Genomic DNA, 15249 nt, shown 5'->3' on the forward strand with positions numbered 1-15249 from the left:
TTCAATTATCTTGTATTTCTGAAATTTCCTGACATTTAAAGATCATTTACCTTTATGTGCTTTTTAGTTCGTTCGGTTTGTAAAACAAAATTACTGCTTTCAGTACTTTTTATGTTTATTTCTTGTTTATTCCAATGCTGTGTTTACCTGTTTTTTTGTTTTGTTTTATTTTTTGTTTTTTTTAAAATAAATTTTTAATATAAACTTGGGAGTAAAAATCTTTTATTTATTTTAATCTTCCCAAAGATGTTTTTTTCGTGCTTTCTTATCTTTTCTTTTTTAGAGACTACCCACGTCCATATTTAAAAAAGAAAAAAAAAACACAGCCTTTACAGGAATGTGACCTTTTCGACTGTGTAAACATATATTGTACTTCAACACTTTTAACTAAAAAAAGTTGAGCAATTGCGATGGTGCAAGTGTTTCAAAAGCAATGTTAATTCTTTTTATTTGTGCCATTTTAGTTTGGATTTTTGGCAGTTTAGGTCTTTCCACCATCATTATCTTCTGTACCTCCTCAATAGTGGTAGAAAACTCTTCCATTAGAGCCAATTACTCATCAGCTGGCTCCGACAATTTCTGATGTAATTGTAATGTCTCAATTGTTGAAGAACTAACACTAAGGGAGCGGCCTTTCCTATATATATATATATATATATATATATATATATATATATATATATATATATATATATATATATATATATATTAATGCTGGGACCATAAATAGGGATTGGGAATCGGAAACATAACATTGTTGCGGACCAGGATATAAATATCCTAACTCGCTACAAAAGAAAATAATGGAATGAAGGAAGCAAAACTCAATTGCTGGATAAAATAAACATGTCGTTTATTTTCTGTCAAAAATAAAATGGTTTAGGTGTAACACGTGTTCATTCAGGCGTTGACGACTACATGCGTGGAAAAGAAAGGAATGAAGTTGCGGATGAGAAATGGCCGTCCGCCCGTCCGCATGTAGAAAGGGAAATAGAAAGGGAGTGTTGGCCTCAGCAAAACCGTACGTTCATGATAGCAGTCGTCCACGTGGAAAAGTCTTCAAGCCAAGAGCTATGGATGCCGAACTTGCCTGGTTGACGAACCCAGGCAAAAAGGGAAGAAAGACGCAAGTGGAATAGTGTTGTTGACTTTTATATCGGGGTGAGTGTTCTGACTGCACATGTCTGGAATTCCTTTCAGGGGAAGTGACGTTTCCCATGTGTGCGTACATGTGTGACGTGTGTATGTTAGCGCGTGTGTGTGTATGCACGTGAATCTGAGTGCATGTATGAGAATGTGTATATGCGTGCATGCGTGTGTGTGCGTACATGTGGGTGTGTATATGTGAGGAAAAACATGTTCGAACAACATCGGAACTTTTGGAGGTATCAAAATCAGAAAAATTGGAGCCTAATTTCAGATTCCAAAACGATTGTTTTAATATTTTCTTGATGTCATGAAGTTAACACAAAATTATTGACTTAGGAGAAGTTGTTCATTTGCAACATCAGAGTAAGAACCATCGAATGAGTTAGAAATCCCACTTCCAGATTTAACATTGAGTCTCAGAGTCTTATTTCTTTTATTTATACATTACTGTAAACACCCCATTGTAAACCTTTTAGCATATATTCGTAAACGTTTCAAGCAGTTGATATTAAAATGATTTAAAATACTTTGGACAAGGTTATTCTATTTAGTTGGCGCCGTTTTGACACTGTCTGTGTCTGCCGTCGGCTTCTTCTGAAATAATGCTTATGGTACTTCTTCGTTTTGAACACAAGTGAAAAATATACATAAAAGTCTTTAGAAGTTTTCCGGTTATAAAAGAAAGTACATCTACATTTGAACTTAGATAGCTTCCCCCTAAGAATGAGTTTCGAACATTTCTTACTGTAACTAAAACGAGCTGAAAAATAAATATTACCAAAGACAAGACACTGCTACCTACCCGCATTAGTTTATTTGCGTTTTAAAGTATTTTAAAACGTGTTTTTAGTTTAAAACAAACTTAATGTTCACTCTGTTAGGTTAGAATAAAATTGACTGTCATAAGCCTTTTACAAGGACGTTTGAAAATCGCTCTAAATCGAAAATTAAACAAACGCTCTTAGAAACACATTAAACGAATGTAAAAAATCGAACGAAAATAGTATGTTATACCGGTATTTTGTTTTGATTTTGGAGCAATTAAACAAGATTAAAAAGTTAGAATGTGCCAGAAATGACAATCATTTTATGTTAAATTTATCGGCAAATCTGTTTTCCTACTCGAAATTCTAAAATAATTGATATTTTTCTTTTTGTCGGGTAATCATCTAAAAAAAAGTAGAATCTCATTTTGGCTGAGTGATTTAGCTAAAAGTGTTATATTATTATTTATTTATTTATAGTTTTCTTTAGACTAAAGCAAATCAATCTAACAGACCAAATCTTTAAAACTGCGAAAGAAAAACAAAAAACAAAAGAAAAACATGTACAGCTACAGCTTCTTCCCCCGAATTATAAAGCCACCCTAGAATATCATAAGATGTAATAAAGAAAGAAACAAGAACGTAATACAATGTTATTAGTTGGGTTCTTATAATGTATACACACGCACGCGCATGTAATCATATCTGTACGAGCCTTTTTCAAGTCTCACACAAAACACACATTCATTTTTCAAGCTGTCATATACATACATGCACACAAACATACGCGCCCACGTCCACACATGTACACATATTCACGTTCGCATACATACACTCACATTCACGTATATATACACACACGCTTACGTATACACATGTACTCACACACGCGAACACGAACACAAACATGGACGACATCACTTTCGCTTTCTAAGGAAATACACATGCGCAAAAGACACTCCAGAAGCGAGTATAAAACATCGAGACAAATTGTTTCAAATCCTCTTTTTAGGACCAACTCTCAACTAGAGAGGTTGGGCGAACAAGCCGCCGCCGTTTCGGCGCGTGCGCACCTCACGCCCACTTCCTACTATGTATGGGGCACGAGCTAATGACTGTATGTATACATTCTCCCTCTTTCTCTCTCCATCTACTACTGGCCACTAAGAACACCTTCGCGTAGCTGACTACTAACTGATGACAACTCTAATATCCTCTTCCTTGCCTACACGCTGGATTCTCATTTCCACTACAACACTCACTTCAATTCCCACGCGCGAACAAACAATAATGACTCAAACTTGAGATGAAAACACATTTCCTTTTCTTGCTACAACACCAGTCCTGCAACGGACATTGGTTACATACGCGCGGACATGTTATAACTAAAATATTCATTTCTTTCAACAGCAAATAAACGACGTTTATCTTATCCATTACTTGAGTCTTTGTTTCCTTCAATTCCCATTCGTTTCATTATTCTTTTGTAACGGGATTGGGGTATTTATATATCCTAGTCCCCTACATATCAAAAGAAATTATTTTTCTATACTTTATAACGATGTTTATTGAAATACAATCCCAAAGCAAAGTAAAGTTCAATATTAAACTTTTATATCGTTATTTCAAAATTTGATATTGTCGGAATTAGCATACCGACGAGTAAGGAGGGGGGGAAGACGGTTTAAGTCTTGCAACGAAATGTCGACGTTGCTTACAAGCAGTCTTTCCTTGTAAAAGTAACAAATGGGTAACGATGGTCGAAGTGTAATTTGTCTAAAAGACAGCAACAACTACTACCACAACAGTAGAGCGGCCACCCCTTTTATCTACTGCAACTCTCAGTCAACGAGATTCATGCGTGACTGGAATGTCTATTAAACTTGTAAGGAATACGCACTCAGGTTCTTTGATTAACGGACCAGGACCACCGGCCGTGTTGGTCACAGCTACCAGCACTCCTTTCTTCCCCACCGACCTACCCTCGGCAAGTCAACCAATTCAAAATTCTCACAATATAAGGTAAACTTACTGACTTGTGAAATAAGTCACTTTGGAAACAAAAATAAACGAACATGATTTATATAAAAAAAATTCAGTTAGTAAAAAACTCTCGTCATCAAAGATTCATTTAAAATAAAAATTGTACCCGACCCAAAAGCAACTTCATGCAAAACGTTTTCAGAAGTCCATGAAAACAACAAAATTTGGCAAAACGGATCTTACGCACGTTAAAGGTTTCAAATTACATAAAACGCGCGTACTCCAGAAGAATTTATTTGTACATCACGTCTCACTATATACTTTTAAGTCAATAAAGTTTCAGTTAAGGTATTCCAGTACCAGTATTGTATGTATGAGTGTGTGCATTACATTTCTTTATCAATTATATATGTGCTTGCTTGACTGTAGTATATAATTATGTGTATCTTTTCTCGATTTAGTCGAGTGACCCTTACACATATTAGCTTCTCTTTTCTACATTATAAAAAGCGCGAGGGGACACTTATTTTTTGTAACCGAGTAAATCCAGCTTATAAAATCCAACTTATAAAAGTGTTCTGGGGTAGTTAACTCCCCTTTGTCTGGCCCTATGTAAGCCATACATTTCTGCTGTCCAGTAGAGAGCATGCACATAGTTTAACCGCTCATAGTGAATACCAGGTCTTTTGCACCTTAATATTGTGACCAGTAAACAGGACTACAACATTGGCGACGCATAGATTAAAAAAAAGAACCCACAAGGATCTCCTTTGGATAAGCAAACAACTTCTGGTCAACAAACTTGTATTTTTCTACCTTCTTTGAAAAAGTCAGCTCCACAAAGTGTTTTCAACAACAAAGAAAAAAAAAACTATCGCACCCGGGGAAAAGTTTATTGTTCAAAACACCGTGCGTAGTAAAAATACAACACTTTCTATTGCTAAAAAGAATTTATTTTTTTCTTTGTGAATATTGATTTGGCATATCTTCTCCGTGAAGTCGCGGTTTTTCTGTTTATCATTCCTTAGACACATATCTGTCTGGTAAGTCTATTTATTTTTCCAAAATGGAAGAACTTTCACGGCAACTAGCTGAAATGATACGATTACAGCAGACTCAGACTTTGAAATTACAGAAACAAAAAGAAGAGAAAGAAAAGAAAAAAGGAGGTAAACTGAAAAAGAAAATTTATATTTCGGGGAAATAAATCTTTGGAGTGGGGGTGTACTGGGGTAGTAAATACCCCTATATCATGTAAGCCAGACATTTCTGCCATCGAGCAGAGAGTACACATGCAGTTTAACCACTTGTAGTGAACAGCAGGACTCTAACCTTAATATTGTGACCCCTAAACAGGATCACAACAAAAAGTTATGATTGAAATATGATCTGAATGTGTATTCTTGTTATGTTTGCCTAAATAAAACTGTTATCTGCAGTCGATCAACAGGCAAAAATCACTGCTAACACAAATTCTCCCAACTGATATTGCCGCTTCTCAAACGTCAAATGATTTCTCCCATCCGTTTTCACTGACAAGTGACCTGTTTTTATAAGGCATGCGCACATAATCTCGCTAGTCTTTGTTCACTACAAAACGTCACGGCCGCCATGATGGACTCTTTCTTTCTCAATGCGCACGACTCAGAGGACAGACAGACACAAGGACGTATGTATGGTAAGCCATTTTCCCCATATTCTCCCCTGATCTCATGATCACAGAGATGGCAAGGGGATGATGATCTTCTTCGAGGGGGACGACATACGCCTCATCTTTACTTGTGCTTTCATCTGCGGTCTGAGGGTTGAGCATCTCTGTCTCTTCTGAGAGGCTACTACTCTCTATGTCTTCTGGGAGGCTACTAATCTCAGAGTCATTGTCTGATGGTGGTGCTGCAATCTAGAGCGATGCTTTGCTAGATTCTGACTCTGATTCACTCATGTCGTCTAGTGATAGTTGCATTACTAACCATATGTCTTTAACATGACGGGGCACGCCGTCGACCCATACCGCTTGTGGGCTGATTATTTCAGTGACTCGCCCGACTCCATACCTTGTCGTGCACTTGCGTCGCGGGTTTTTGATCCACACAACATCCCCTTTCCTCACTCTCTCTCCGGCTACTTCCAGTTCAAGCAGCAGGTTCATCTCTATGCCCTTCACCCTGATGTGATACCTATGCAATGTATCAGCCGGCTCCGTAGAGGGCGAAACATCATCTTTTGTACAAATAAACTGCCTCAAATACTGTGCAGCCTGATCTAGCCGCGATTGTTTTGACAGTTTGATGATTCTGTTCAATGATCCCATTTCCATTAGGTACATGGGCGCATCGAAACCTCAGATGTATTCCCCAGCTGTCAGTAAAGTTCTTAAACTGCTCACTGGTAAATGCAGCACCATTGTCAAGCAATATCTCTGTTGGAGGTCCACGTTCAAGGAAAATATTGTTTAGTAGATGGACAACAGTGACTGTATCTTGTCGACGTAGCATATGCCATATGGCAAACCTTGATGGACCGCAATCAATGAGAGTCAGGAAATCCTCGCCATTGTGGTGAGTAATGTCTATCACTAGCTGGCTCCAGTGGCTCCTAACTTCCAACTTCCCCTTTTCCCAGCAAACCGGTGCCAGGTCAATGGACTGGTATTCCATACAGTTTTTGATCATTTCCATGACGTCTGCCCTTTGCACTCCTGGTTCAACCAACTTAGCGAAATATAGGGTCCACTTGACCTGGAGGATGCTCGCTTTATTGGTGGATTTCCTTAATCCAATTAGGTTGATCAGGGATCATAGATGTGGCACAGGGAGGTTGCGTAGGTTCAACAGTTCTTTTTATGGCATCAAGCTATCTTTGAGCTAACCTTGTTAAACAATCTGCCTTGTTTATGCTGGATCTGACCAGGGACCTCCATTGATAGTGCATATTCGTTCACCAGGCTCATGATCGTGCCAGGCCGCCGACAGATGAGCATCTCGCTCATTGCTTTGGTTTGCACTCTAGCCCATCCGGTAAGAGTGTCTGAAATCCACTTATGGACGCAAGCGGAATCTGTGAATAGACGCAGGGTGGTTGTCTTCCAAAGGATTGCCAAGTTTATTCCCTTGATCACTGCATTGAGTTCTGCCAGGTTTATATGTTGGGAGCCCTTTTGTGGGTGCGACCAGCAAGCATCTTCTACTAAGGCTCCATCATGGACTAATGACATGCCAATTGCAAGAGAGCTTATGTCAAGCCATACACTACGGTCCTGGCTGTCAACACACCATCTGCCCCATGCAGGATCTTCTTTGTGCACTCTCGTGAGGACCTCTCTGATCATTGTATTGAAAGAGGCATCATAAATTTTGTTATCCCATCCGGTGGTGACGTCAGAGACTCTCCGTTTGATGAATGCCACTGCAATACGAAGCCAGCCACCCATAGGAAGGTGTCCAACCAACTTTCCGCACAATGAAAATATATTCTGCCGTGTGACAACAAAGAGCATACCTGTGATTTCATTGCCTTGTTTCCAACACAGGACATTATCTTCTTCCCAGACCTGCAAACCGAGTACTCTTGTACCGTTCCATAGCCTTTCTGGTTTCTTGCTGAGAAGGCCAAAGTTGTGAAGATGTTCTTTTACGCGCAGCGCAGGCACAATTTCTTTATCCACATACACATCGTCAATATATGCAGATGCTGCCTGCTGAATGCGCTCATACTTAGTCAATATAGTGTCAACAATCCTTTGCATAATTGATGGCGCCACATTAAGTCCAAATTCCATGTAGGTTAAGCAATACCTTTCTCCCTTGATGAGCACCATTTAACAGAGCCATAGTAACTGATGTACATGCACTTGAAGGTATGCTTTATGAACATTCAGCACAGATACATTAGATCCTGCTTGCCGCCATTCACTCAACTCCTCGGTACATACATCCGCGCAGGCTCTTAAAGGATTTATGTGCTTGTTTAGTTCCCGATAGTTGAGTACCGGCCTCACCTTCTGTTTATTATGCTGGATAACCGCCATTAACGGGATCAGACACTTTGGGTCGCCCAATTCCTTCCCTGGATAGGGAAATAGCCATCCATTTTTTATCCAAGTCTGTAGTTTCTTATCGTATTCTCCACAAGCTCCAGGGAGAATTTTATATTCCGGAACCCTATTGTACAACTTCCCACCTGGCTGCTTGTCCAACCATTTCCAAGAAACTGTCCAGGACTACGTATGCTGGTCAAATTCAACATGAAAGTCAGGCTGTTCCAGTTTCATGGATGCACCCAGAGCAAGGCAGGTGTTAGAGAAATGTGCCTTACCCTCATCATCAAAACAGACAGCACTCAATTCTTTGATAACGTCCATTCCTAACAGCAGGTCATAACCAAGAAGGTCCCAGCTCACAACCAGGGCTCGTAGGTTATTGTAGGCCCATCACAGATACATGTACAAATAACACTAATTCCACAAGAGGCTAGCGTGTCCCTGCTGACTGTCAGTACTGGAATCCTCTTTTGTCCCATGCGTCACAGCATGCCTTGCACACGAGAGTCTGCGTACACCCTGTGACTATGAGCACAAAACCTTCACACCCATTCACGCGCACTCTCACTGCAGGTAGCACCCTATTTGTCAATGGTCTGGGGAGAATACTGGCGCTATAGTTTAATCCCCTTGTCCGTTTCCCAGACAATTCTTTGCTACGTGACTTAGCTTGCTGCACCGGTAGCAATGCATGTGCCTTGGCGTTTCCTGAGCAGGCATGCCCTTTTACACTTCTTTGGCTTCAGCAGTCCCTAGAAAAGTTGTTTGGTCTGCCACATTTATAACAGCTTACACCATCTAATTGAGTAGATGCTTCTGCAGCTGCTAACACTGGTTTCACATCTTTTTCTTTTAAAATATTGCGGGCTCTAGCCAACAATTCATGAAGCCCAATCTCGCTAAGTCTTGACGATGCTCGTAGCAGTCGACTGGTGTCAACTGGGAGTCCTGTGAGAAAGGCACAACTTAATATGCATTCAGTCACTCCACCAAATGGCGCAGCTAATCTCTTTAAATCCACCAGGTAGACGTTCACTGTGTCATCCAACCTAAGCTGCCATTCGGTGAACTGTCTTCAGGCAATAAAAGGGTCCATAGCAAAGGCCACATAGAGTGCCTCCTTAATCTCCTCCATTGTTGGTTCATCCCGAGCTGTTGATAAACGGAGTATGCCCTCTTGGTCAGCCGCAATGGGATGACAAGCGTAAGATCCTTTATTTTGCAAAGCCAGCAGACAAGCTCAGCTTTTTCCCACCACTCAACTACCGAGGGTCTGGCGGAGAAGCCGTCAAACCCTGGTATCAATCTAATATCAAACTTGTCCATTGCAAAATGGGCCAAACTAGCTGGCAGTCGATCAACAGGCAAAAATCACTGCTAACACACTGATTTTGTCGCTTCTCAAATGTCAAATGATTTCGCCCATCCTTTCTTACTAACAAGTGACCTGTTTTTATAAGGCACGCGCACGTCATCTAGCGAGACTTTGTTCACTACAAAACGTCACGGCCGCCATGATGGACTCTTTCTTTCTCAATGAGTGCAACTCACAGAACGGACAGACACGAGGACGTTTGTACAGTAAGCCATTTTCCCATACAATAAAATAAATGCAATTCTGAATTTTTAATCAAAATAATACAAACAATTAAATAAAGTCGATTTTCTCTTCCTGGTTTATCCACAATGTAAAAACGTTCTTTACAGAGAACACTGTTAAGCAATTAGCTTAAATGTTTCTAGAAATCATGCATTATTTTTTCTCGTTTTCATATGGGTTATATTTTATATACTACACAAAAATATTCTAAATACAACATAATAAACAAAACAAAAAAAGGGAAAGTTGTTTCACTTCTAATTATCTACTTTAACCAGTACTCACATAACTCTATTCTCTTTTAACAGAAAGGGAATACGTTTAACTCACAGTTATATTTCAGATTATTTATATATTATTTGGCCATGGATGAAATACAGAAAAAGAAAACATCTAGAAGTTTGTTGAATTAAAAAAGACATATTGACATTTAAACATACCCACCCTCCTAATAAGAACGAGAATAAGATTCGAGTATTTGTTGCTGCAACTACTTAAAATTAAAAAAAAAAAAAGAATCGGAATCAGTACTTGCATCAAAAGCAGGAATTTTAAACAGAATTAATAATTGTATTGGAATCAGGAAAACTTTTGGTATCGTCCCATCACAAGTTTCAGATTATCAAAATATAATTCAGCCATTCCAGTTGCTTACTACTTATACATTTTAAGTAGCTGTAATTTTTTTTTTACAGTGTTGTTCCTTGGTCTTTTGGCTGAGAGTAAAAAGTGTAGTTTTTGTTGTGATACTACAATTTTTCTATTCTGTTCTTGATCAATGAAATAGAAATCTTTTCCGACTGAGGACATTTGTATTTGTGTCTCAATCTATGGTGCTTCCTTTTGGAGAGCTGAACTTTCCCCACATTAAAAAAATGACCATGTGTTGAACTCTGCCCAATGAACCTATGATCAACAGCCAGATTTCAATCACTACAAATCGGAATAAGAATCAGTACTTGTATCGGAATCAGGGATTTCAAACAGGATCGACAATTGTATTGGAATTGTGAAAAAATTTTGTATCGTCCCATCACTAATTTCAGATTATCCAAATATCATTTGGCCATTCTATCTGCTTACTACTTATACATTTTGAGGTAACTATATTACCTTTCAACGAACCTATGATCAAAAGCAAGATTTTAATCACTATGAAGTGATCATAAACATGTCGTCTCCCAAGACATGTAATTTTCCTTCCTCTTTTATGTCATTTCTATCCTTATGTTTTTTCATGTGATGCTTTAATGACGATCTTTCTGTAAATGCCTGGCCACACAATTCACAAACATATGGTTTCTCTCCAGTGTGTATTCTTATATGATTTCTCAAGTGCGAACTTTGTCTAAATGAAGTCCCACACACATTACATGAATAAGGTTTTTCCCCTGTGTGGATTCTCATATGTTTTTTCAAGTACGACTTATCTGTAAAAGAATTACCACATAATTCACATGAATATGGTTTCTCTCCAGTATGTATTCGTTTATGATTTTGCAAAGACAACTTTTGTTTAAATGAAGTTTGACAGACTTCACATGAATATAGTTTTTCATCAGTGTGTATTTTCATGTGCGTTTTCAAGGCTGACTTCTCTCTGAAGAAATTCCCACACACTTCACACACATATGGCTTCTCGCCACTGTGTATTCTAATATGTGTTCTCAAGTGCGAACTTTGTTTAAAAGATGCATGACACACATCACATGAATAGGGTCGCTCTCCAGTGTGTATCCGAATATGATTTTTCAACGATGATTTTTCTGTAAAACAAGTCCCGCAAACTTCACAAGCAAAAGGTTTCTCTCCAGTGTGTATTCTTATATGCGTTTCCAATGCTGACTTCTGTGGAAAAGAAATCGGACACACTTGACAACTATATCGTTTTTCTCTAGAATGTGCTTGGATATGTTCATTTAACTCATCATTCTGTGAAAATCTTTCTCCACATATTTCACAAGAAAAGAACGTCTCAATTTGTGCTTCCATATGATATTTAAACTTTGACATTTTGTTAAAATGTCAGATAACTTCTATGAAAAATTAGTCTTTATTTTCCAGTGTATAAATCACAAAACGATCAAGCGGTACAATACAACTTTTACTCCAATTGTATTCAATATGTAAATTTCATTTCTTTTTCTTGGCAACAAAATTAATTTATTCACCAAGGAAATAATTGTCTTGCAATGTTGAATTCAATCTTATTTTCTATAAAATATGTCACTCATTTCTCAACAAAATTGTTTCTTCCGGTGTTAACTCATATAATTGTAAATATTGCATAATATTCAAAGGATCCTTACTCAAAAGATATATTAACAGTACAATATAATATTGGTAAAATAAATTCAATTTTAATCATTTATTTTGTTATTATGTTGATGTGTGCACTGCTACAGATCAATAAAGCTGGATCTATTTCCATTTTTAATGCTTAAGAACATTTTTAAATGGAATTGTCTTGATACATCCACAAGTTTCTTTTCCATTCAAAGTTTTTCAGCTTCCTGTTATTTTAGTTAGAAATACGCATCAACTTTAATATTTCAATTATTTCCATTTTCTTGTTTTTTATGAAAAGCACTTGAGGTAAGGCATGAACCCATTTGATGTAAGGAGCTAACAAGAACAGAAGCTGATTACTTCGAAGACAGGAGATGTCTATTGACCTTAGTCTCGAAAAGACGAAAATGGTAGGTTGAAGGAAAACAGTGTTGCTTCAATATGACATTTTTATCCGGTGCAATGTTTAAAAATATTTTTTAACTTGATTATCTGTAAAAAACAAGACAAAACAAACAAATTATAGTTTTCAAACTTTAATAAGATTTTCTTAATTATAAAACATAAGAATTTATTTTATGCAGAAATTCATTTTAATTTTTTATCACAAATATTTTTTAGACATTTTGAATTTATTTTATCTCCTTTCAAATGTTTTAGCAGTTTATATTTTCGAAACATTTTAGACTTAATAATTGGTATTCCTTCTTTTTACTAATTGATTTATAATATTCATATCATTACTGCATGTATATATTTTCTATGTAATAACATTGCAGTTCTGCCTGTGTGTCATCATTCTTTAGTTTTATATATATACTTCATAACTATATATTCACAAACTATATTTCACAGCGTATTTGGGAGACCATATTCAATTGTGACCAGTAAAAGTACAATGATTACTGTATGGCTTGTGTTGAAAATTAAAAATTTCTTTTAAAAAGAACAAGAAGTTTTTAAGAGAGTCATAACTTGTCCTCATTGACTTACCATGCCAGATTTATTTTGAAAGTGTTAGAAACTATTTAATAAAAATATTTTAATAATATTTGACTTACATCCACTATCAATCAATACTGTACACATTGTTAGTCCCTACGCCAAACGTTGCTTCATTTATTTACAGTAATATTTTTATAACAATTATTTTAACTACATATAAAAACATGGTTAAATCCTATATTTGTCATGACAAGAGTAACAGTTTCTTTGCCAGGAGTTATTGCTTTCGAAAAAAACGAGTTTGCATGCTTTTTGGATGTGTTCCTCGTAAGCTACAAATGCACTTGTGCTGTGTCTCATTACTTTACTAACCCAAAACATGTGGCAGCAGTAGGATAAAAAAAAAGAATTGAATATGGGCTGTTACAGTGAAAATAAACAGAGGATAGTAAAGTTATTCTGAAGTTTGCCAGTATTTTTGTTATTGGCCATCACAAACTGTAGAACCCACATGCATATATTACAAACAAGGGATGCTATATTGCAAACATTGAATAAAACGGTAAGTCACCCATTCTTTCTTTTTATGACTTTGTATTGTTCAAACAATAATAACGATGCTGTTGAACCACAAGTAAACAACTTATGTGCTGGGAAACGTCAATTTTTTCAAACAACAGTGCAATCTGTACTTTTTAATGAAATGCATTCACAAGGATACCTACTTCGACCACATCCTTCTTATTATCCGAAAAAGATGGCTTATGACGGTTTTAACTCATGGTTATTCAGAAACGGAATAAGAAATGATATGTGCAATCTAACGGCAATTTGGGAGAAGCTAGAGCCATAAACAAACATTCAAACTGTGTGTGTCTACTTGCAAAATTATGTGCAGAAACAAACCGAGAACATTGATGATTTTCTAGTGAGATGCAAGCTGCAGGTGCAAAAATGCAGGTTCAAAAAGAAGCGTGAGATGAAAGACCAAGTAACCAATCAGATCATTGCTGAAACAAAATACCCAAAATTACAAAACCGAGGCAATGTCTATGTCAGAAGTTCTCAATTTCTGAAGAAGTTTTGAGGCATCAGTGAATTACATGAGACATACGAATTACAAGGGAAACGAGATAGCCAAATAAATGCAATAAAGCACAGACTGATGAACACAAACTGATGAACATATGTTGTAAATTTGGATGTAACCAGCAAAATAGAAACTGTCTGACTTAAGGCAGCACATATTCATCCTGTGGTCGGAAGAACCACTGGGGTAAGGTGTGCCACAGTAAAAATAAGTAAACATGAAACCCTGACAAGCAGCCACAGATGAACAGGTCTATCTAGAACAAAGGCACCAATGCAGCATGACAGAACTCTATTAACGTTCAAGAGTATTAAATGACAACTTCGAGAATGTCCTTTTAATTAGTCAAAAGCACATTAAAAAAGCACCCAATCAGAAGCATCATCACAAACAGGAAAGGGGTGCACGAATTGAAAATTAAGGTGGACACATGTGTGAAAGGAAATACACTTCCCTTACACACAGTCCAGCAAATGTTTCCAGAATGTGTAAACCAAAATGGACAACTATGTCCTGATATGATGCAGAAACTGCAGTTCTCACAGCTAACAACAGATCTTGTATCCCACAAATGAATCCATATGGGTTCAATGTGCACACAAGGTCGAAGTCATACATTAAGTTCTATGTAATGATCTTATGGGGATCTACTATACTAGGACTACCCTTCCCCCAAGACTTGAAGCTAGTTACCCTACACTACTCCATTTAAAAAAAAAGGGTGTCACAGTCAATTATGCAGAATGTGCTCCAGTTACTCTTTCAATCAATACCTTAATAAACTTCCTGAAAGATCTGATAGATATCCAGATCCAGATCAATTTGATCAGGTTGGTTAATTCTATAGGAGAATACCAGATTGTGCTTCGACAAAATAACCATCCAATAATTCATGCAACCAGTAAATGCTCCATCCACAAGAGGGACAAAATAAAAACAGAACTGGATGACACGCTATCCAAGGGAGTAATCTGCAAGGTTGATGAGCCAACAGAATGGATTAACAGTAATGTACATGTTAAAAAGAGCAACAGCAAACTTTGTCTATGTTTAGACTAAAAGGATCTAAACAAGGACATCAGGTGTTCCCACCGCAACGTACCAACAATTGAGGAACTCTCACACAAACTATCTGGTGCTGAATTCTTCTTTAAGCTTGATGTCTAAAATGGCTACCTATCTGTCAAACTAGACAGGGAGTCACAATTGTTAACTACCTTCAACTTTCCCTTTAAAAGATATTTCTGAAGAATACCCTTTGGTTCACTCATGTCCCAAGATGTTTTCCAACAGAAAATAATTATGATCATAGAAAAGTGAAGTGGAACATTCGCAATGATCAATGATATGATTGTTTTTAGACAAAGCAAACAAGAGCTAGACCACAGCA

The 15249-nt window shown here is 37.3% G+C and overlaps 1 protein-coding gene across 1 annotated transcript in view; it reads right to left on the reverse strand.

The window, feature by feature from the left end:
• Positions 1–5518: 5518 nt before the first annotated feature.
• The window catches only part of LOC145297849 (uncharacterized), a 28101-nt gene continuing 18370 nt past the window's right edge, over positions 5519–15249 (reverse strand). Inside the window, exon 2 of the mRNA XM_080144176.1 lies at positions 5519–12316. Coding sequence (XP_080000302.1) covers positions 6745–7713 — 969 coding nt within the window. The 5' untranslated portion in view covers positions 7714–12316 and the 3' untranslated portion in view covers positions 5519–6744. The remainder of the gene's footprint in view (positions 12317–15249) is intronic.

The sequence above is a fragment of the Euprymna scolopes genome, chromosome 18 (genome assembly GCF_053919585.1).
Source record: "Euprymna scolopes isolate OS-2025 chromosome 18, ASM5391958v1, whole genome shotgun sequence".
Taxonomy (NCBI): Eukaryota; Metazoa; Mollusca; class Cephalopoda; order Sepiida; family Sepiolidae; genus Euprymna; species Euprymna scolopes.